The sequence below is a fragment of the Budorcas taxicolor genome, chromosome 5, assembly GCF_023091745.1.
Source record: "Budorcas taxicolor isolate Tak-1 chromosome 5, Takin1.1, whole genome shotgun sequence".
Lineage (NCBI taxonomy): Eukaryota > Metazoa > Chordata > Mammalia > Artiodactyla > Bovidae > Budorcas > Budorcas taxicolor.
Window position 1 is genome coordinate 82990419 of NC_068914.1, and position 23138 is coordinate 83013556.

A 23138-nucleotide genomic window follows, 5' to 3' on the forward strand; every position below is an offset into this window, starting at 1 on the left:
AAAGTAGATTGTATACGACAACCAGTGATGACCAGCTCAGTGTCTGGACCAAGAAGCAGCTCCAAAGCACTTCCAAAAGCCAAACTTGCACCAAAGAAGGTCACTATCACTGTCTGGTGGTCTGCTGCCCATCTGATCCCCCACAGCTTTCTGAATCCTGGTGAAACCATTATATCTGAGAAGTATGCTCAGCAAATCAATGAGATGCATAGAAAACTGCAAAGCCTGCATCCAGCATTGGTCAACAGTAAGCCCTACTCTTCTCCACAACAATACCTGATAGCCCGTTGCACAACCAACACTTCAAAAGTTGAACGAATTGGGCCATAAGATTTTGTTTGCCTCATCTGCCATATTCACCTGATCTCTCACCAACCAAGTACCACTTCTTTAAGCATCTCCACAACTTTTTGCAGGGAAAACACTTCCATAACCATCAGGAGGCAAAAAATGCTTTTGAAGAGTGTGCTGAATCCCAAAGTATGGATTTTTATGCTACAGGAAAAAAGAAACATTCCTCATTGACAATAACATGTTGATTGTAATGGTTTCTATTTTCATTAATAAAGATGTGTTTGAGCCTAGATATAACGACTTAAAATTCACGGTCCAAAACCACAATTATATTTGCACCAACCTAACAGAACATATACCAAGCTACTAACACTGCTACGAAGATTGAGGAGTAACATATACAATTTTATTTCATTTATGTAAAATTATCCACTGTATGCAAGTCAGGAAGCAACAGTTAGAACTGGACATGAAACAACAGACTGGTTCCAAATAGGAAAAGGAGTAAGTCAAGGCTGTATATTGTCACCCTACTTATTTAACTTTTATGCAGAGTACATCATGAGAAACACTGGACTGGAAGAAACACAAGCTGGAATCAAGATTGCCGGGAGAAATATCAATAACCTCAGATATGCAGATGACACCACCCTTATGGCAGAAAGGGAAGAGGAACTAAAAAGCCTCTTGATGAAAGTGAAAGAGGAGAGTGAAAAAGTTGGCTTAAAGCTCAACATTCAGAAAACGAAGATCATGGCATCTGGTCCCATCACTTCATGGGAAATAGATGGGGAAAGAGTGTCAGACTTTATCTTTTTGGGCTCCAAAATCACTGCAGATGGCGACTGTAGCCATGAAATTAAAAGACGCTTACTCCTTGGAAGAAAAGTTATGACCAACCTAGATAGTATATTCAAAACCAGAGACGTTACTTTGCCGACTAAGGTCCGTCTAGTCAAGGCTATGGTTTTTCCTGTGGTCATGTATGGATGTGAGAGTTGGACTGTGAAGAAGGCTGAGTGCCGAAGAATTGATGCTTTTGAACTGTGCTATTGGAATTTGGATACCCCAATCCAGTACGTAGCTGTCGAGTTGGGCAATTTGGCTCAATTATTTCTATCTGTTGTTTACCTAATCTTTTTGATGGATCATAGCCCATCTGCAGCATTTGAGAGGTCACTTTATTATCAGGGCTAAACAGTAACAATCCCATCTGAGACAGCACGTCCCTCCCCCACAGGGTAAAGGGGAGTGAAGGAACTACATATGGTTGAAAAGTTCCACAGGTATCCTCAAACCGCCAATCTAATATTTTTGCACTTTTAGCTATTGTGGGGGCAAATGAAACAAAATTTGACTCCTGAAATCTATCAGGGCAACTTGTCAATCATCACTATTTTGTAAAAGATTTAGTTGATCCTTATTGAATGGAATTACTATATTTGTTACTTCCTTTTTTAAAAATTTCCACACTTTTTCTTTTTTTGTTTGTGTGTGTGCCACCAAGCTGGGATAAGATAAAACTATTTTTCTTGGGGTCACTGGTAGATGGAACCAATGGGCCTTCTTGTCACAAGCATCCTGTATGTGTATGTTTTGTGGCAAGAATAATTTAGTCTCATCTTTTGGTAATATTAATCCTAATTAACTGATCATTTAAAGCCTCATCCACTTTAATAAGAGCTGAACCTGTCTCACTAGTCAACTTTTCCTTAGAAGTGGGATTAGGATCACTTTATAAACAATCAAACAAAGGCTTTAAATCTGCAGTAGTCAGTTTTAAATGTGGGCACCAGCCCCGGTGGATCCAGGGTGATTCGAAGGTGGGGACGGAGTCGGCGTCCTGGAAAAAACTTATTTAATTACAGATATAGAGGGAGATTAGAAACAGATAGTGGAGTAGGAGAATTAGTGGAGAAAAGAGGCTGAATAACTGGTTTACATGGAATCCCAATCACCACCTACGTAGGCCACAGGCGTCTTTCCATTCTCCCAAAGGAGAGGAGGCACTGAGGCCTCCCTGGTCCAATCTCAGAAGCCCAGGCAGAATTAGCAGGCTTGGTGAGTACCCACATTTCAGATGGGAATTCAGCCAGGAAAATGGGGAGCGATAAAGAAACGACACGGGGGAATCAGTCTTTCCAGAAACTGATCCGATTTCTTTATTTTTCAGGTTTGTTTATATACCTTTTTGTTATACATAGGGATGAATACAGAGTCACGTGTGGGTCAGCAGACCTGACCCTTGTCACAATCAGGTGCTTCATATAAAATTATACAAAGGTCTTATGAGTTTCATCATCTTTTAGCCATGAGGTCTGCTGACATTTTATGGCTCTTTCTGATACCGGTCAGTTAACCAGAAAACTTATTTTTCCAGGGGTGATTTTTTCTTAAATCAGGTGCCACCCTCCAAATAAAGTTGCATTTCTATAGGGTGAGGGTGTAGTGAGTTACAATCAAGAAAGGAATTTACTTAACCTAAGGTTTAACATGATTAATCTTAAAGGTTAATACTTATTTCTCCTATATGCTAGTTATATTCATTATAAGGACAGGAATATGGAGATTTAGCAGCAAGTATTGGCTCAACAAATGTAAACCCTTCACCAAAGTTCCCCTTAAGATCTATAGTGATAAAGTTACATTTTTGCATAGCAAGGACACAGTGATTTATAGTGATTTATAACAAAGTACAGTGATCTATAACAAAAGAGAAGATTAACTCAAAAAGTCTAGTATTGCTAACATCAAAAAACTACTATATTTCCTTTTCTATATTCCAAATACATTGATTAATATATTCCCAGGTGCCTAAGGATATGGAGGCCTGATGGCAATCATTGACTCATCAATGAAAAAAGCCCTATGCTAATACTCCAAACTCTCTGTGCTGTTTATGGCTGAAAGGCTGTCACACAAGCTAGTCTGTCAGCAGAGAGGTTTGACCTGAGACATCCTTGTCACACCCAGGGCAGGGAATTAGCAGTAATTATTGGCACGACAAATGAAAAAACCCTTCACCAATATAATTCCTAATCATCCTACTAATACTATACTAATGATCTTCTAACTTCTCAAAAGAGTCTGTTTTTAGAAAGTTTGAAAACATCCCGTGCCTCTCACAGTTGGGAGGTGGTAAACAATCACATGCGGCCTGACGAGCCTGATCAGGCAGGCCAGAGAACCTCCAGAGTTCGTAAGTTGAAACACTCTTATCACGCCCAGGAATTTTTATTAACTGGAGCTGCAAGTTAACTCCTTCTCTGAGAGAAATGGTTATGGGGGAGAGCTCCCCGTAAAGTACTCTGGTAGATGCTCGGGAACAGGGGGTTTCCTGAGGCTTGATCACGCCTTTGCGTATGCCAACCTTCCTTCCTCATGACCTTTGCCATGGGCGGAGTTCCTCACGCTGGCTCCCAACAGCTGGAGAAGACTCCTGAGAGTCCCTTGGACTGCAAGGAGATCCAACCAGTCCATTCTGAAGGAGATCAACCCTGGGATTTCTTTGGAAGGAATGATGCTAAAGCTGAAACTCCAGTACTTTGGCCATCTCATGAGAAGAGTTGACTTATTGGAAAAGACTCTGATGCTGGGAGGGATTGGGGGCAGGAGGAGAAGGGGACGACCCAGGATGAGATGGCTGGATGGCATCACGGACTCGATGGTCGTGAGTCTGAGTGAACTCCGGGAGTTGGTGATGGACAGGGAGGCCTGGCGTGCTGCGATTCATGGGGTCGCAAAGAGTCGGACACGACTGAGCGACTGAACTGAACTGAACAGGGGGAAAAATGCTAAAAAAAAGGAAAGAAGAAAGAATAAAGACAGAAATAGCTTAGGTGGTAAAGAATACGCCTGCCATGCAGGAGACGTAGGTTAGATTCCTGGATTGGGAAGATATCCTAGAGATGGAAATGGCAACCCACTCCAGTATTCTTGCCTGGGAAATCTCATGGTCAGAGGGAGCCTGGTGGTCTACAGTCCATAGGGTCACAAAGAGTAGGACATGACTGAGAAACTAAGCATAGTACCATAGTGCACAATAAAATAATCCAAGAGCTGGTTCTTTGGGGAGAAATAAACCATTATAAACCATCAGCTAGTCTAATCAAAACTTTTATGTTTTTTTAAATTTTGTTTTTTATATTTAGGTCTTTATTACATCAGATTATTTATGTTCACATGCCAGAGTTCCAATTTTATGTTTTTCTCTCCTGAATGGAGAGCAGTTTTCCCAGTACTATTTATTTAAAAGTTCATTCTTTCCGCATTTGATTTGTAATACTACTATTGCTATACCCTAAACTCCTAGACATATTTAGGTTTGCTTCCCGACTGCCTCCTGTTTCACTGTTCACATTACTACAGCTTTGTTCTGATACATGATCTATTGAATCTTCACATCTTTTCAATATTATTTTTGTTATTTGGCCTCTTCCTGTTAATTTTAGAATCAGTTTATCAACTCCTAATTGCACTCATTTCACATGCTAGTAAAGTAATGCTCAAAATTCTCCAAGCCAGGCTGCAGCAATACGTGAACTGTGAACTTCCAGATGTTCAAGCAGGATTTAGAAAAGGCAGAGGAACCAGAGATCTAATTGCCAACATCCTCTGGATCATGGAAAAAGCAAGAGAGTTCCAGAAAAGCATCTATTTCTGCTTCATTGACTATGCCAAAGCCTTTGACTGTGTGGATCACAATAAACTGTGGAAAATTCTGAAAGAGATGGGAATGCCAGACCGCCTGACCTGCCTCTTGAGAAATCTGTATGCAGGTCAGGAAGCAACAGTTAGAACTGGACATGGAACAACAGACTGGTTCCAAATAGGAAAAGGAGTACGTCAAGGCTGTATATTGTCACCCTGCTTATTTAACTTCTATGCAGAGTACATCATGAGAAACGCTGGGCTGGAAGAAGCACAAGCTGGAATCAAGATTGCTGGGAGAAATATCAATAACCTCAGATATGCAGATGACACCACACTTATGGCAGAAAGGGAAGAGGAACTAAAAAGCCTCTTGATGAAAGTGAAAGAGGAGAGTGAAAAAGTTGGCTTAAAGCTCAACATTCAGGAAAAGAAGATCATGGCATCCGGTCGCATCACTTCATGGGAAATAGATGGGGAAACAGTGGAAACAGTGTCAGACTTTACTTTTGGGTGCTCCAAAATCACTGCAGATGGTGATTGCAGCCATGAAATTAAAAGACGCTTACTCCCTGGAAGAAAAGTTATGACCAAACTAGATAGCATATTCAAAAACAGAGACATTACTTGGTCAACAAAGGTCCGTCTAGTCAAGGCTATGGTTTTTCCAGTGGTCATGTATGGATGTGAGAGTTGGACTGTGAAAAAAGTTGAGCGCCAAAGAATTGATGCTTTTGAACTGTGGTGTTAGAGAAGTCTCTTGAGAGTTCCTTGGACTGCAAGGAGATCCAACCAGTCCATTCTAAAGGAGATCAGCCCTGGGTGTTCTTTGGAAGGAATGAAACTCCAGTATACTTCGGCCACCTCATGTGAAGACATGACTCATTGAAAAAGACTCTGATGCTGGGAGGGATTGGGGGCAGGAGAAAAAGGGGACGACAGAGGATGAGCTGGCTGGATGGCATCACCGACTCAAACGTGGGTTTGGGGAAACTCCGGAAGTTGGTGATGGACAGGGAGGCCTGGCGTGCTGCAATTCACAGGGTCAGAAAGAGTCGGACACGACTGAGAGACTGAACTGAACTGATGCAACAAACAAACAAATGAAAAAACCTGGCATTTAGACTGGAACTATATATTCACACCTGAATTTGAAGAGAATTGATACATTTGTGATGTCTGTCTCTTCCCATCCAATGGTGTTGCACTGCTCCTTTTATTTTGGCCCTTTAAAATGTTCTTTAGAAATGACCTGTAATTTCATCCAACTAATCTCACACACTTTTGTTAAATTTCATTTTTATTACTCCTTAATAGTTTTTAATGCTATAGTGTTTTTAAATTACGTTGTCTAATTTATTCTGCTCATACTTGATTTTATTATATTGAACTTTGCTAACTTCCCAATAATTCTAATCATTTATAGACTCTTGGATCTTCTGCACGGATAATTATATAATCTGTAAGTAAATTGTTTCTTACACTGTAACCCTTAACCTTCATTTTCCTTGTCTCAGTAGAGGGGGGCTGAAACCATTATTACCATAATGAATAGAAACAGTGAGAAAAGGCATTATTGCTTTGCTCTGGTTTTAAGGCGAATGCCTCTAACTTTACCAGTCAGTATAGCAAATGCCTATTTATTAAATACAGGAAATTTTCTTCTCTTCCTGGCTGAAGTTCTATACTAAGTGTTAAATTTTATCAAAGTATTTTTCAACATCTGTAATCTCTGTTGCTTCTTCTGAGAGAAGCAGTCTGCCATGAACTCTGAATGTCCTTGTGCAACCCTGCCATAGGTATCAAAATGAAAGGCCGAACCATCCACTGATACAGAAGCGTTTTTGTAACTGGTCAACAGACAGTTCAACAGGTCAAGCTGACCACAGTTTAACTCCCATGTGACTGCTTACTCCCCAGGAAAGGACTGGCTTGCTTCCTGACTGCAACAAAAGGTATCTAGCTTAACTCTGGGTTTCTCAGTTACAGTGCATCCCACTGAGTGCACAGCCACCAACTCTGCCCATCATATCACCCTGTGGGACTTGGCGACAGGGACCCAACACTGCCATGCTGATGCGTCTGCTGACTACAGGGCTGTAATAACTGCCCACTGAATCCAGCTGTCTACTTCTGGCACCTATAAAGCCGTGGCAGTTACTCCTCGCCATTCTCCATGGGTTTGTGATTCTTCTCCGACAGGCTATAAGAGATCTTTAAAAGGATTCTTTACAAACTCCAACACTATCAGAGTCAAGTTATACAAGAAAGCAACTATCAACCCAGTTAAATCTATCCGTCCTTTTTTTCTAACTATTCTATCAAATGTCTCTATAAGTAACCAAAGCTAACAATGATCGAGGTCCTTCCAAACTATGTTTTCCCAACAGGACTTAATTGATCAAAATAAAGCAACTAAGAGATGCTTTATAATAGAAGCTAATTTGTAATGACTCAAATATTTTCAAGGATACTTCTGGAAAAAAAATGCCTTACTTTCTAATTAAGTAAATAGATACCTTATAATCCACATGACTCATTAAGAACAATTTAATAAACAGAAAAGAATAAACAATAGTTTAAATATTTTTATTATCTATTATGAAATGCCAAGAGATAAGAATGCTAGCTTACTAGTGCCATTAATATTATATTACACAGTCACAAAAAGATAATACTGCTGCTTCTGAAATTTTAAATCCTATTTAATATTTCATCTATGTGCCTTAAGGTGAGATTTCAACAGGAGACATTTCAATGAGGCAAACATCAAAGTAATTATATTATTATTTTTATATTTTTACCTGTATTCAGGCTGTCGGCTTGCAGAATGATCATCTCTCGTCCACCTATAGCCAGATTCATCCTGTAACAGAAAAATGTTACTTAAAATATTCATTTACATTATTCTGGTCAAATAGAGTATCTATTTGTATCTAACAGCATTACTGGAAACTAGTTTCAAAACCAAAATAATATGAGGGAAAAAATACTTTTCTAAGTTTCTCTGCGCTTCAAAGGCATGAAAAAGAAAACAAGATACAAGTCATCCATTTCAAACAACTAATTTGGTAGACTGAGAACCTGTGGTACTTATTTATCTCTATTAAAATACTTAGAAGTGTTTCTTTGGTGGGCCCAAACAACTTTATTGCCAAAAACACATGCCATCATTCACAATACAGAAAGTCTGTTCAAGAACAAAGGTTCAATTTAAATTGAAACACACGTTTCTCAATCTTTCTTTTTATTTTTTTCCCTGTGAAGTTTGCTCAACAATTTTCATCTTCAAGCCTAATGAGAAAACCATCACTTTCTCATTTTTCTTGTTGGTGTCCTTTTCTCATCCTACCTCCCATTATAAGAAATCAAAACTATATTAGATAAACTATATTAGACCAAGATGTTTAAAATCTTGTTTAAAATTAAGCTAAGCTTAAAATTTTAAAAACTTTGTCCTCTGAAACAGACAAGTTGTAAGAGGTACATATGATGGAACCACATAGTAATCCACACTCCATTACTTTAAAATTATACATACAACAAGGGACAATCAGTCCTCCATATCCACAGGTTCCACATTAGCAGATTCAACCAATCACATTTAAAAATATAGGGAAAGGGTGGAATTCAGAAAGTTTCAAAAAGCAAAGCTTGAATTTGCCGCATGCTAGCAACTACTTACATAGCACTATCTGTATTAAGTATCACAAATAATATAGAGATGATTTAAAATATATGGAGGATGTGCACAGGTTATAAGCAAATACTATGCCTTTTTATATAAGAGATTTGAGCATCCTTGGGATTTGGTATACTGGGGTCCTGGAACCAATCCCGTGATATCAATGGACAACTGTAACATGTGCACTACCTACAATCAGAAACAATGATTCAGCTAAAATAAATATTATCTTCATTTTCCTCTTTAGCATCACATACCATACTTACAAAAGTAAAATGTATTCACCATTTTTCTTCCCAACATTAAACTAAAGAAAAAAGCCAACAGCTATAATATCACATTGGATCTAGTAAGTAGTTTGTTTTATAGTGACTGAAGTCTAGGTAAGAATTAGCGTCATGAGAATCCTAAGGATCTCAAGTGGGTTTATTTGTTTGAAGAATATTACACGAGAAAATGTGTAAAGAATGAACAATTCAATTCATAACAATAAGAGTAAAAAATACTATCAAGGCACTATTATGTTTCAAATACAATTTGGTCCACTGAATCCAAAATTCCCTGTCTATACTAAACAGCCACAGGGTTTCCATGAGGTAACAACTGTTTATCCAAAGGCTAAACTGTTTCTCCTTCAGACTATCTGAAAGAATGACTCTGGTTGCAAAATTCAGTATTTCTAAAATAGAGATAATGCATAATGTTCACTTTTCAATATTAAACCCTTCCTCCTAAAGGAAAAGCATGACATTTAAAAGTGAACAAAATAAAAATCAATTCTATTGAGACGTAAGGAAGCTGTCATCAAATTTTATTATAAGCAATGACTGAATACGTCATTAATTATGATATTACACGGCAGGAAAGGGGAAAAAGGAGAAAATATAGGAAAATGGTTCAGCAGAAGAATGATGTAAACATGCAAGTTATGTCAAAGGAAGTGCATCAAGGAATAGTTTAACCAAGTTCAATAACAGATTACTGCAACATTAAATATGTTTCTAGATTATTAAAGATGATTAAGAAAAGAACATAATAAAGCAACAGTAGCTAACATTTTAAAAATGCTTATTATAGGAAAGGCAATGTTTGGAGAGCTTTCTAATCTGAGGTAAAAAGTAGACTTTAATAATCACTATAACAAAATGAGACTGAGTGTCAACAACCTTAACCCAACCTCACCCACAGCATTTCATCATGATGAAAACAATGTAATTTTAACTGGGCACATTCAGTAACAGAAGATAACTACCTGCTGACCACTTGAAAGTCACTCAGCTGTGTCCGACTCTTTGCAACCCCATGGACTATACAGTCCATGGAATTTTCCAGGCCAGAATACTGGAGTGGGTAGCCTTTCCCTTCTCCAGGGGATTGTCCCAACCCAGGGATCCATCCCAGGTCTCCTGCACTGCAGGCGGATTCTTACTGAATACAAAAGCAATAGGTAAGATTACCTTTATCTGGTTCTACAAACCCTCGCCAACGGAGGGGATAAAAAGGCAGGCGAGTTGGAATCAATGTTATTAAATCTAAGACAGAGCTATCCAGAGCGCTTACCCACTTTGTCCAGCACCCCAAGATTCCTGACTACCAGTTCCCATTTGACAGCTCCAGCAGGCAATTCAACAGAGCATCAAGCAGGAAGTGTTTATTCAACTGCCTCCATGGCCAGTCACATAAATTCCAAAAATTACATGATTCTTAAACTTATAAAAAACAACAATTAGTACATGGGGGAAATTTACATACTCCTCTGTGAGGTGGACCACTTCTTCGATCATGAGAAAAACTGCGGCCCTCGTCATAGTCTCGGTAATCAACATGACTGTAATATCTATTGTAGCTTCCTTCACCAGGTCTGTCTAGCAGTGGTGGTTTCTTTGGCACAACATTAACTACTCTACGGTAGCCATCCTAAAACAGACAAAAAGAAATATACAAAAATCACTAACTTCTCTATTTGGTTTTGGAAACGTTTTTTAAAAAGCATAGGAGTTATCCTTAATCAAATAGAGTAAATGTATAAACAAACAAAAATGCATTAATGAAATAACATGAATAATAACTAATAGTAAGGTCTTCACATGAATTAAAGGAAATCAAACTGTTCAATGAGAAAGCCAGGTGTTTAAAAGTAACATGCAGCAATGCAAAAAACCAAGCATAAGTAAAAAAAAAAATACAATATTATTAATAAAAAATAAACCATGAAAGGGAGAATGTCACAGTAGCTCTAATCCCTAGTTGTCCAGGTATTTTAGAAGTAAAACCATTTAAGATAGCACACATCTTTTGTTTACTGTGTCTGAAGTTTATTGTCCAGAAAAAAATAAAAGAGTTTTACACATAACCAACAGCAAATAAGGAGATAATACTGAGCTAGAAAGATCTAGAGGATACATTTGCTATTTCTAAAACAGCATGTAAGAGAAGAGCCTGTGACATCATAAGTTTGGAAGCAAAATAAAACTCGATATAAAAGCTGACCTAATTTTCCAAGTAATATGTTAATGTTTTAAAGTTTAGCTGAACAGATTCTTAGTGGGAGTTGGGAAACTGAAAAGAGGGAAAATAACACCTATCTTAGACTAGAAGCTGCTGTAAAATAAAAATGATTATCAACAGCAAGAACCAGAGAGCTACAGAACATGCATCTCTAAATAATCTGGTCTTGAGCACTCATGCTATGTCTATCAATATCAGATGAGGCCTATGTGAAAGAAACTGGCAAGCCACCCAAGTGTAAGATAAGATCACTATGAAGTAACTGATTTGACAAAATGAAAAACTTACAATGCCTAACATTCGAGAGTGGTAATTTTACTATTTAAGTCTCAGTTTCATTATCTGAGCAATGACATTAATGAGAGTAACTACATCATGAAGTTGTGAGGACTAAAGAAAAACCAAACTGTAAAACACTTAGTACAGCAGGATACACTAAGTACTCAAAAAATGGTTGCTATTTTGATTACTATTTTTACAAGTCTAAGTGAAACACTAAATTCCTCAAAGTGGCTATTTCCTTAAATTGCTTCTTAGCATTAATAACTACAACTATTCAATAACTACTAACTAGCTATAAAATAGCTATTTAAATATATAAAAAAATATTTTAGTAGCTATTAAATAACTACACCCATGCCAAATTTCCCAATGGGTAGGAAATTTGTCAACGTGCCACAAAAAAACAGTTCATATCCATTTGAGAGTTAAAATGACCTATGTAATTTTTTTCCCATGGCGATATAAGGTGGTTTCCTTTAGTATGTAACAAATTAAATTGTAATATATATTCTGTATGATCACATAAAATACAGTACACAAATGAATTTAGTGACTTTTTCTCCTTAACACTATCTTTCATAGAGATTTCAATTAAATCTAAGCAAATATTGAGCTTCTTAAAAAAAAACTGTCATTAAGCCAAAATTTACAGCATCTTCTAATTCAAAATTTGTCGCACATAAAACCACTGACTTCTCCAATTGTGGGAAATCATAAAATTCAATTACACAATACCTGTTTGTTCCTACCAAATAATAAATGAAAATAATCAATCCAAAGTTGCTACTGAGCAAAAGAAAAAAATCTGCTAATGATAGTTCTTATATCTAGCAATGCAGATGAAATTGCTGTTTCCTTAATGTTTTGAGAAAGTGTACAAATATATACATTATACCATCCCTCTGGTGGTGTCGCACTGAGTAATTCTCACAAACACACAGGATTATGAGAGCCACAGGGAGGAAAAGCTGAGTGCTTATTTACTGGTAACTTATCTTGTAATCTTTAAGAGCAGTAAAGCAAGACAAGGACCAGAACTCTAGGATTAAGGATGCTACCTTCTGGAGGTCTAGAGGAAATCACATGAGAGTCCTAAAGAAAGGTCTTTGAAGAGAAGGGGGATTGTTCTGCATGCATGACATCCTCCTAATGCTGACATGTCAGCTAGATCGGTTAACTCAAGAGCAGGAGAAAGACCAAGCAAGGAAGAGAGAATGAGTAAGATTAAATTCCAAGAGACATTTCTGAGAAAGCAGTAAAACATGGTTCCCACAAATCCCCTCTTCTTGTTTTAATGAATGTTTCTTTGATCTTCTTGTCAGAAGAACAGCGTTATCATCGCCTCAGTGCAAGTGAGTCGAGAAAATAAGGCAATCAATGTTCTGAACATGAGAAAACATGCTATCACAGTCTAACTGGTCCTAAAGGTCCAAAGAGCACGCTGATTTTCACCAAACCGTAAAACTGCAGGTTCCAAAGCTGCAAGTCGAGATAAAATCATTTGATCAATTTCCACTGTTCAGTAAAGTCAGAAGTTATATTAGTCATAAGAGTCTGTACTTGGCACTTTTTAAGGAAATAGAAAGCGCTGCTGCAATAGCAGCTGCGATGGTAACAGCTATTATGGAAACTATTAGAGTACCTAAAAAACGTTTTTTACCCCAAACTAGATTGGATTGAGCTAGTTGAGAACCACCACACCAGGGTCAATTTAATAGAAAGGGTAAAGTTATAAGCAAGTGCAAAGATGTATGGTCTGGTAGTGCAGATATTAACATGGGCATTCATGTCTGTAAAGTTCCAAACAAAATGATTACTGTTAAAGATTCCAAGGCCCCGTTGCAAAACCTGTGAGAAAAAAGGAAGCGCAAGACAACGCCACATGAGGATCTTAGTAGGAGACTATTGTAATGGTGCTAGTGCAAATTTTAAACAGAGTACAAGTCCTGTAAATCCAAGATTCCATTAAGGGTCAGATTTATTATAGTGAAAGAGAAAAGACCAATTCCAAATCTGATCATGCCAAGTTTTGTTACTGTCTTGAACCAATAATCCTTGGGGACCCCAATTTTCTATTGTATAATTATCGATCATGAGAGCTGTGTGGAAAAATTATGAGATCCTCAAACATGCCAATTAAATCCACCAAACAGTCGCATATCAACCCACGCATGAATACATAATGGGACCGATGTTTAGGGAGAGACATTCCAGATGCTAAGTTTCCTTGGAAACCAAAAGTAAACACAAAGGTCTGACGTTTAATGATAATGATTCCAGATCGTTTTGGGGGGTTTATTATATTATTCATATACCACTGAGTGCTGGTATAAGCACATATCTAGGCATTTGTTCAATTAGTTATGCCGAAGGGTAGATGTGAACCATTAATGGTCCAAGGAGAATCTAAGGTATGCATAGGTAAAAGAGATGAAGGAGAAAGCCATTCTCCTCTAGTAATGGGGGAATCATTGTTAGAAATAGGAATTTCTGGATCTTCCCATGTGACAACGGACAACAAAGGGGGGGTTCATTAAGTGAGGCCAGTATGTACAGTTATTGTTAAGTAGTATATGAGCAGGAACCCCAGTGAAAAACAGAAGTATAACCTGAAACAGCCATACCTTATGGGCAGAGTTAGCAGTTATAATGGCTAAAAGGGAAAGCAACATCAGGAGTAATAGGTGTGCCACTATTAATAACAGCTATTTCAGCTCTTAAAGTAAGATGTTTAATATTACCCCACATAATGTCAGTGGCTGGAGAATGATTGGTTATTTCTCAGTCTTTTTGGAAGAGGCACACCAGGAAGAGACATCTGGGTGGTCAATAGATGAAACTCCAGCAATGGATCCTTAAGTCCTTGGTGCCAACTCATGACAAAGTTTCACACAACAGGCAGGGATCCAAAGTGGACCTGATGGAGACAAAACAGCAGCATATTCCCTTCTCCATGTTAGTAATTTAACAGGTCCTTGCCAAATAGGAGAGAGGGTGGTTGTTTAAAAAGTACCAGAGGGAATTCTTATGAATGTGTCGTAGCAAAATGTCTAGTAACACCAGCTGACTGTGAAGAACTTTTGGAAACTGATAAGTGATTAGGAGTGAATAAGGCAACATATAATCATTCCCTGCTGCTGCTGCCGCTAAGTCGCTTCAGTCGTGTCCAACTCTGCGCGACCCCATAGACGGCCTCCTACCAGGCTCCTCTGTCCCTGGGATTCTCCAGGCAAGAACACTGGAGTGGGTTGCCATTTCCTTCTCCAATGCATGAAGTGAAAAGTGAAAGTGAAGTCACTCAGTCGTGTCTGACTCTTAGCGACCCTATGGACTGCAGCCTATCAGTCTCCTCTGCCCATGGGATTTTCCAGGCAAGAGTACTGGAGTGGGGTGCCATTGCATTCACTAGGAGGAGTTAATTCTTTCCTTTTCAGTTTACTTAAAAATAATTTCAGTAGCCCATTCATGCATTCAATAATGCCTGCCCAGTAAGGTTGTGAGGAATACCTATGATGTGTTAATATCCCATAGACAAAAGAAATCCCTAAGTTTGTGTGATGTATATGCTGCAGCATTATCAGTTTTAATGGTTCGAGGGTGTCCTAGAATAGCAAAACATTCAAGGTGAGCTTGCTCAGGATGTGCTTATTCTCCATGTTGTGTGGTAGCCCATAAAAAGCCTGCAAAAGTATCAACAGTTACATCCACAAAGTGAAATGGTTTAAATGGAGGATAATGAATCACATCCATCTGCCATAACTCATTACAACAAAGACCACAAGGGTTATAATGCCAGCTTCTGGGAGAGAAGGAGCTAATAACTGACATGTGGGACAGGCACTAACAATCTTTTGGCTTCCTGTAAGGTTAGAGCACATTGTTTATGTTGTGCCTTGGCACCCTGGTGGAAGAACTGATGTGACTGAAAGGCAGCAGTAAACGATGATCCTATAAGGTGAAGAGATGAGTCAGCCTGTTCATTTCCGAAAGTGAGAGCTCCGGGAAATTGTGTCCATCCTCCAATATGAGCTATGGAAAAAGGATGCTGTCGTTTAGTTAAAAGAGTTTGAACAGAAACAAAGAAGGAAAGTAATGGTTTATCGATTGAAGTATTTAAAATAGAATTGGGCAATTACTGAATTATATTAACATACAAGGAATCTGTTAATAGAGTAAAGTTTGCAAGGTCTGCAATGCAAGCAAGACAGCAGCTAATTCAGAATGCTGTGGGGATGTTTGGGGGCTGGTAAAGATCTTTATCCATCCTGATGTTTCCTTCCAGGTCACTATTCCTCAAGTTTGACTGCCATCTGTATAGTGGGTAAGCAAGTTAGGAACAGGATGTCTAGAGATAAGAAGATGTAAAGAAAAGGGCACTAATTGTAAAACAGAAGTTATTTTATCCATCAGTAAGTTGTAAATAATTCCCCTGTAAAATCTGATATGGCTATTTGAAATTGCTCATTAGTTTGATATAACGATTCCACATTTTCTTTAGATATTCCCACAAAATTGTTTGTGGATCTGAGCCAGTAAGGCAACAAAGGCCTAAGTGTCCTTGCTGTAATAGATGTAGTCTCTCCTGTAAGCAGGGAAGAACACGGTATTTTGGTTGATTAGGATAATGTAACCATTCAATGCTTTTTATCTCTTTAGGTAAGACGTGGGCAAATATTGCTGTAGGAGTATGTTTAATAGAAAGAAGAATCACTGAAAAAGGATGTGAAGGAACATATAATCAAGAAAATGTTTAACATAAGCAGCGCCGAATTGTGGTAATAAAGCATAATGTTAAGGAGAAAAATAGCAGGGTGAGGTAGGATCTTCATTTCCCTGTAATAATTGAAAGAAAGTGACAGTCACTCAGTTGTGTCCGACTCTCTGTGACCCCATGGACTATACAGTCCATGGAATTCTCTAGGCCAGAATATTGGTGGGTGGCCTTTCTTTCGCTCCTCCAGCGGATCTTCCCAACCCAGGGATCAAAGCCAGGTCTCCCGCACTGCAGGAGATTGTTTTACCAGCTGAGCCACAAGGGAAAGGAAGCTCTGCATATGTTGGGACACCGGATGTAGGTCGTATCCAATTTAAGTGACCCAAGAACTGCTTTAAAGAAAGAAGTGTTAATGGTTCTGGAACCTTGAAGGAAAACTGTAAAGGAGTAATTGCTTATTGTAAAATTTGAAAGCCAAGATATTTCCATGGGGGCATGTATTGGATTTTCTCTGGAGCTATTATTAACCCCTGTGAATTCAAATGTCTGTAAGGAAGAGAGAATTTCTGCTAATTTTTGTGGTGAAGAGTGTGCCAAAAGAATATCATCCATATAATGATAAATACAGGCATCGGGAAATCGTTGTCGTGACAGTTGCAGACTTAGATCTACGAATCTTTGACACGTGGTAGGGCTATTCTTCATACCCCGAGGTAAGTATTTCCACTGATATCACTGTAAAGGACGATGATTATTTATGTTAGGAACTAAAACTGTAAATTTCTGTTTATCTTCAAAATGTAAAGGTATGGTAGAAAAGCAAATCTTAAGATCTATAATTATTAGTGTGATCGTTTGGAATTAGAGAGGGGTTTGGAATAGCTGGTTGTAATGAACCCATCGGTTGCATTTGAGCATTACTCTTAAATAATGAATTAAATGCCATCTTCCTGATTTTGGGGGGATAATAAAGATGGGAGTATTCCACAGGCTTAAGGAAGGTTCTCTATGTCCTGCATCTAATTATTCTTTAACCAATTGTTCTATAAGCGCAATTTCTTCTTTAGTCCTAGGTCACTGCTCTATCCAGACCCGGGGGTAGGGGGCTGGGGGAGGGTTCATCAATCCAGATGATTTGTAATGGTATATAATAGCAGTGGCCCTGAGGATAAATTTGTCTGTAGTTTTAATTGATATTGTTATAATATATCTAACCCCCATAAAGTTGTAGGAATATTCATGATGTAAGGACAATAATAGCTACATGCCCTTCTGAATCTGTACAGATTTTTGGAAAGGTGCTTTGATGTGCTTCTTGGAATCCCCCAACAACTAAAATCTGTCCATGGACTCTTTTTAAAGGCCAGATGGAAGGCCATTCTTGTTTTGTGATAATAGCTACATAAGTTCCTGATTTATTAAACCCTTGAAAGAAAGGTCTTGAATTTTTAGGGTTTATGTGGGGTGGTAAGTCAAATAGCATAGTCTAGTAAGCCACATTCGTAGATCCAAAGCCTCCTTTCCTAATTTCTTTCTCTGCTGAAGGCACAAAATAAGGCAAGAGTAATAGCTGTGCAACTTTTGTCCCTTTCTCTACTGTATGATAAGTATGTGAGAGCCGTAATTTGAATACTGCCTGAATAATCAGAATCAATTACCTCTAGTAAAATATGAATACCTTTCATAGTTACGCTGGACCAGCCTAAAATAATTCCAACTGTGTCTTTAGATAAAAGGCCATAAACTTCTGTAGGAATACGTTTAACTTCATCGATACTATGAACAGAGGTTAGCAATATTGTACAGGAGGTGGTGATCAAAACCATCCCTGAGAAAAAGAAATGCAAAAAGGCAAAATGGTTGTCAGAGGAGGCCTTACAAATAGCTGAGAAAAGAAAAGAAGGGAAAGACAAAGGAGAAAAGAAAAGTTATATCCATCTGAGTGCAGAGTTCCAAAGAATAGCAAAGAGAGATAAGTAAGCCTGCCTAAGCAATCAATGAAAAGAAATAGAGGAAAACAATAGACTGGAAAAGACTAGCGATTCCTTCAAGAAAATCAGAAATATCAAGGGAACATTTCATGCAAAGATGGGCACAATTAAATACAGAAACGGTATGGACCTAACAGAAACAGAAGATATTAAGAAAAGGTGGCAAAAATACACAGAACTGTACAAAAAAAGTCTTAATGAAACATATAACCATGATGGTTATATGTTTCCTAGAGCCAGATATCCTGGAATGTGAAGTCAAGTGGGCCTTAGGAAGCATCACTACGAACAAAGCTAGTGGAGATGATGGAATCCCAGCAGAGCAACTTAAAATCCTAAACAATGATGCTGTTAAAGTGCTGCACTCAATATGTCAGCAAATTTGAAAAAACTCAGCAGTGGCCACAGGACTGGAAAAAGTCAGTTTTCATTCCAATCCCAAGGAAGGTGATGCCAAAGAATGTTCAAACTACCGCACAATTGCACTCATCTCACACACTAGCAAACTCATGCTCAAAATTCTCCAACTTAGGTTTCAACAGTACGTGAACCGAAAACTTCCAGATGTTTAAGCTGGATTTAGAAAAGGCAGAAGAACCAGAGATCAAATTGCCAACATCCACTGGATCATAGAAAAAGCAAGAGAGTTCCAGAAAAACATCTGCTTCACTGACTACGCTAACGCCTTTGACTGTGTGGATCAACAAACTGTGGAAAATTCTTAAAGACAAGGGAATAGGAGACCACTTCACTTGCCTCCTAAGAAACCTGTATGTAGATCAAGAAGCAACAGCTAGAACCAGACATGGAACAACGAACTGGTTCCAAATTGGGAAAGGAGTACGTCAAGGCTGTATACTGTCACCCTGCTTATTTAACTTATATGCAGAATACATCATGCAAAATGCTCAGCAGGATGAAGCATAAGCTGGAATGGAGGGAAAAATATCAATTATCTCAGACATGCAGATGACACTACCCTTATGGCAGAAAGTGAAAAGGACCTAAAGAGCCTCTTGATGAAAGTGAAGGAGGAGAGTGAAAAAGCTGACTTAAAACTCAACATTCAAAAAACTAAGATCATGTCATCTGGCCCCATTACTTCATGGCAAATAGATGGGGGAAAAAATGCTCACTGCAGATGGTGACTGCAGCCATGAAATTAAAAGATGCTTGCTCCTCAGAATATAGGCTATGACAAACCTCGACAGCATATTAAAAAGCAGAGACATTACTTTGCCAACAAAGGTCCGTCTAGTTAAAGCTATGGTTTTTCCAGTAGTCATGTATGGATGGAAGAGCTGGACCATAAAGAAAGCTGAACACCAAAGAATTGACACTTTTGATCCGTGATGCTGAAGAAGACTTTTGAGAGTCCCTTGGACTGCAAGGAGATCAAAGCAGTCAATCCTAAAGGAAATCAGTCCCGAATATTCATTGGAAGGACTGATGTTCAAGTGGAAGCTCCAATATTTTGGCCACCTGATGTGAAGAACTGACTCATTGGAAAAGACCCTGAAGCTAGGAAAGATTGAAGGCAGGTGGAGAAGGGGACGACAGAGGATGAGATGGTTGGATGGCATCACCGACTCAATGGACATGAGTTTGAGTAAGTCTGAGTAAGCTCTGGGAGTTGGTGATGGATAGGGAAGCCTGGCGTGCTGCAGGCATGCAATCACAAAGAGTGGGACGTGACTGAGCAACTGAACTGTCTGAACTGAACTGAAGGAATTTCTCACTCTTCTCTGGCAAAAACCACAATATGACATAAATTCCAAGTATTTAGATGCTGTACATTAACAACACCTACACCATTTTTCAACCAATGACCTACTGGTTCCAAATCAGACACTTTCAAAGAAACTTCTTGTGGATACCAAGGACAACAAGCATAAATCACCATAAGAAGTTTAGTTAAGTCTGAATCAGAAACCCTACAACCAGCAATGGCAAGCAGAAAAGAAAGCTGATGCTTATGAGCAAGCTGCAGAGTTACAGCAGAAAGCGAAGTACATCTAGAAGGCTTCGCTCCGTCACTAGTCTTCAAGGCCACAGTTCCTGCCTGGAAGAGCAGATGTCCTTTCCCCTTGCTCAGGCTAGAGCAAGCAAACCTTCACATGGTCCCTGTTCGGCCACCAAGTGTGGCAGAGTCATACTGAGTTAGTTCTCACAAACACACAGGATTATAAGACAGAGCAGGGAGAACTCGCAAAAGAGCCACGCAGAGAAAAAGCTGAGCGCTCATTTACTGGTAACTTATCTTGTAATCTTTAAGAGCAGTAAAGCAAGACATGACCAGAACTCTGGGATTAAGGAAGCTACCCCCCAGAGGTCTGGAGGAAATCACATGACAGTCCTAAAGAAAGGTCTTTGAAGAGAAGGGCGATTGCTCTACAAGGAGAACAGTGTCTTGCTAATGCTGACATGTCAGCCAGACCATCTAACTTAAGGGCAGGGGAAAGACCAAGCAAGGAAGAGAGAATGAGTAAGATTAAGTTCCAAAAGACAGTTCTGAGAAAGCAGTAAAATATGGTTCCCAAATAAACTTAACTACTTCTTTTAAGTTACAGTGTTATGATTTTTTACACATTCATATTTATCATTATCTTAGAGACAAAAGACAATTTCTTCCACATGGCTCTCTGCATTTCTGGAATAAGGACTATTCCCAGCTTGCCTGTGCTAACAGAAATCTGACCAAGATACATATTAAATGATTTTTGCAACTTTGAAATCTGAAATGGTGATTGCGTTTTGTTAGAAAACCCAATTATTCCTTCATTTTCTATAAATTCCAATTCACTATAAATACCTGTTATGAAAAACACTTTCATTTTAGTTTAAGTAAAAGCACCAAGTTTGATGTTTTGCTTGATTCAATATATAAATGTATATCAAATTCTCCACACTAATGTTCAGGCTTATTACTAATTGGGTACAAATTATCCGGATTACATTTCTTTAAAAACATTTTTTTTTCATTGTCATTAAAATATACTTTGCACTCATTTTAACATAAAAACATTTTATTTTACTATATAAGCACCCCTTCTTAAGCATCTTTCTTTTTTGAGACATAATGAAATATTTCCATTTGAAATAAAGTATCTTGAATTTACTTGGAACTAATCTAAGAAAGAGCAAGGTGGTGAAAGCACAGACAAAAGAAGATTGACCATAAGTTGATAAATACTATTTGAATAATTTGTCTGTGGGGAGTTATGTCATTTTGTCTACTTTTATATACTTAATTTTCACCATTATAAATAAAAAGTCAAAAACAACTAAAACACATTAACCCACCACTAAAGTAACTAAGTACAATGGTATATGTAACTACTCAACTGCCAGATTTCCTGACACAATCAACTTAGTATGAAAGGAAGTTTCATGGGCACAGAAACTTTGATCTTACTCACTGCCCTATTCCCAGCACTTGGAGTATTACTTGGCACATAGTAAGAACCACATACATAATATACATTCCAGTTTGCATCTCAGTTTTATACTACTGTTGGCATCACGTTTTTTACCGGAAAAGTACACCACCTAACTAAAAAATTTGATTACCCACAAGTCTAGAGGACTTCTGCTTTCAAAAGCTTGAGGTTTCCTCACTCCGATCCTTCATGCTTTAGACACGTACTGTAGGGCTTCCCTGGTGGCTCAGTGGTAAAGAATCTGCCTGCCAAAGCAGGAGACACAGGTTTGATCCCTCTGTCAGAAAAATCCCCTGGAGAAGGAAACAGCAACCCACTCCAGAATTCCTGCCTGTGAAACCCCATGAACAGAAGAGCCTGGCGAGCTACAGTCCGTGGAACAGCAAAGAGTCGGACATGACTTGGCGACTAAGCAACACAACATCTGCACTGCAGCACTTACTGGTTTAATCCACCAGCTGAATTTTCAATGAAATGTTGATATCTCTGGGTCATTTCAATGGCTTTTGGGAATAGTATGTCAAATATCTGAAGCTGGAACTGTCCCCAGAAAACTAGAACATAGTACAGAATGTAGCCGAGAACTGATCCTGTCTCTGTGGAAATAGTGACAACAAAACAAAAGTTCATGTAATTCTGTCTGCCAAAAGAATTAAACACCTCCTAGGGCAGCTCTACACAGAGGAACATTACTAAATCAAAACTCAGCAAATGAACACTTAAGATTTTGCATCTAATGTACGTAATTTTTACAGTTACACTCAAAAAAAATTGCACTTTAGCTAATGATATGCATGTTTAAGTAGCTAATGGAAAGTGTAGTGTTGTCCACAGTTTACTTTGAAAAGCATCCCTAAAATCTGACGGACTAGGTATACTTACAAAGGACAGATAGATGGATAAAGACATGATAAAGAAAGTTTAGTAAAATGTTAATAGTTGAATCTAAATCATCAATAAATGGATATTCACTATAAAATTCAACTTTGCTATAGGTCTGAAAATGTTCATAAGATAATGAAAAAAGTTGTATTTACATGAACACTTACTAGATGATAAAATGTGAGGTATGAAAAGAATTAAAATTACACAAGTGCACACTTTAAAAGTATTTCATGAAATAAGAGTGGGGAGAAAAGGAATATTTCCACATTAACATACTTTTAGCAATATTATCTAGAATATACAAACAACTGAATTGCTAAGTTTAGTAGACTTGATTACTTATTTCAAGTTGGATAAAAGAAAGATCTCTTAATGTTATTTGGAGTACATTTAAATTTGAGAATATATGGAACAAATATATATTATCTATAAGATCTTAGAAATTAACAAACTCATGTTCTGAATTCACTAAAAAATTTATTTCCAACTCACTATAGTCTCCAGGAGAGAAATAACCAATGAAATGAACAGTACAAACATTCAACTAACTCAAGGAAAGAAATATTGTTATGTAACTATTTAATTATAAAACCTAATTATATAACTCAAAACTAACTAAATGTGATAGAAAAAAATCTTTTAAATTTTTTTTCCCCCTTGGCTGTACCCTATACATGGGATCTTAGCCT

At 38.1% G+C, this 23138-nt stretch overlaps 1 protein-coding gene across 4 annotated transcripts in view; it reads right to left on the reverse strand.

The window, feature by feature from the left end:
* PPHLN1 (periphilin 1) overlaps positions 1–23138 on the reverse strand; it is a 169795-nt gene that overhangs the window by 123471 nt on the left and 23186 nt on the right. For 2 of the 4 annotated variants that reach the window (XM_052639977.1, XM_052639976.1), the window contains exons 3-4: positions 10382–10546; positions 7749–7810 (exon numbers count right to left, since the gene is read on the reverse strand). In XM_052639977.1, coding sequence (XP_052495937.1) covers positions 7749–7810; positions 10382–10546 — 227 coding nt within the window. The remainder of the gene's footprint in view (positions 1–7748; positions 7811–10381; positions 10547–23138) is intronic. The other 2 variants (XM_052639978.1, XM_052639979.1) reach the window with 1 other exon arrangement.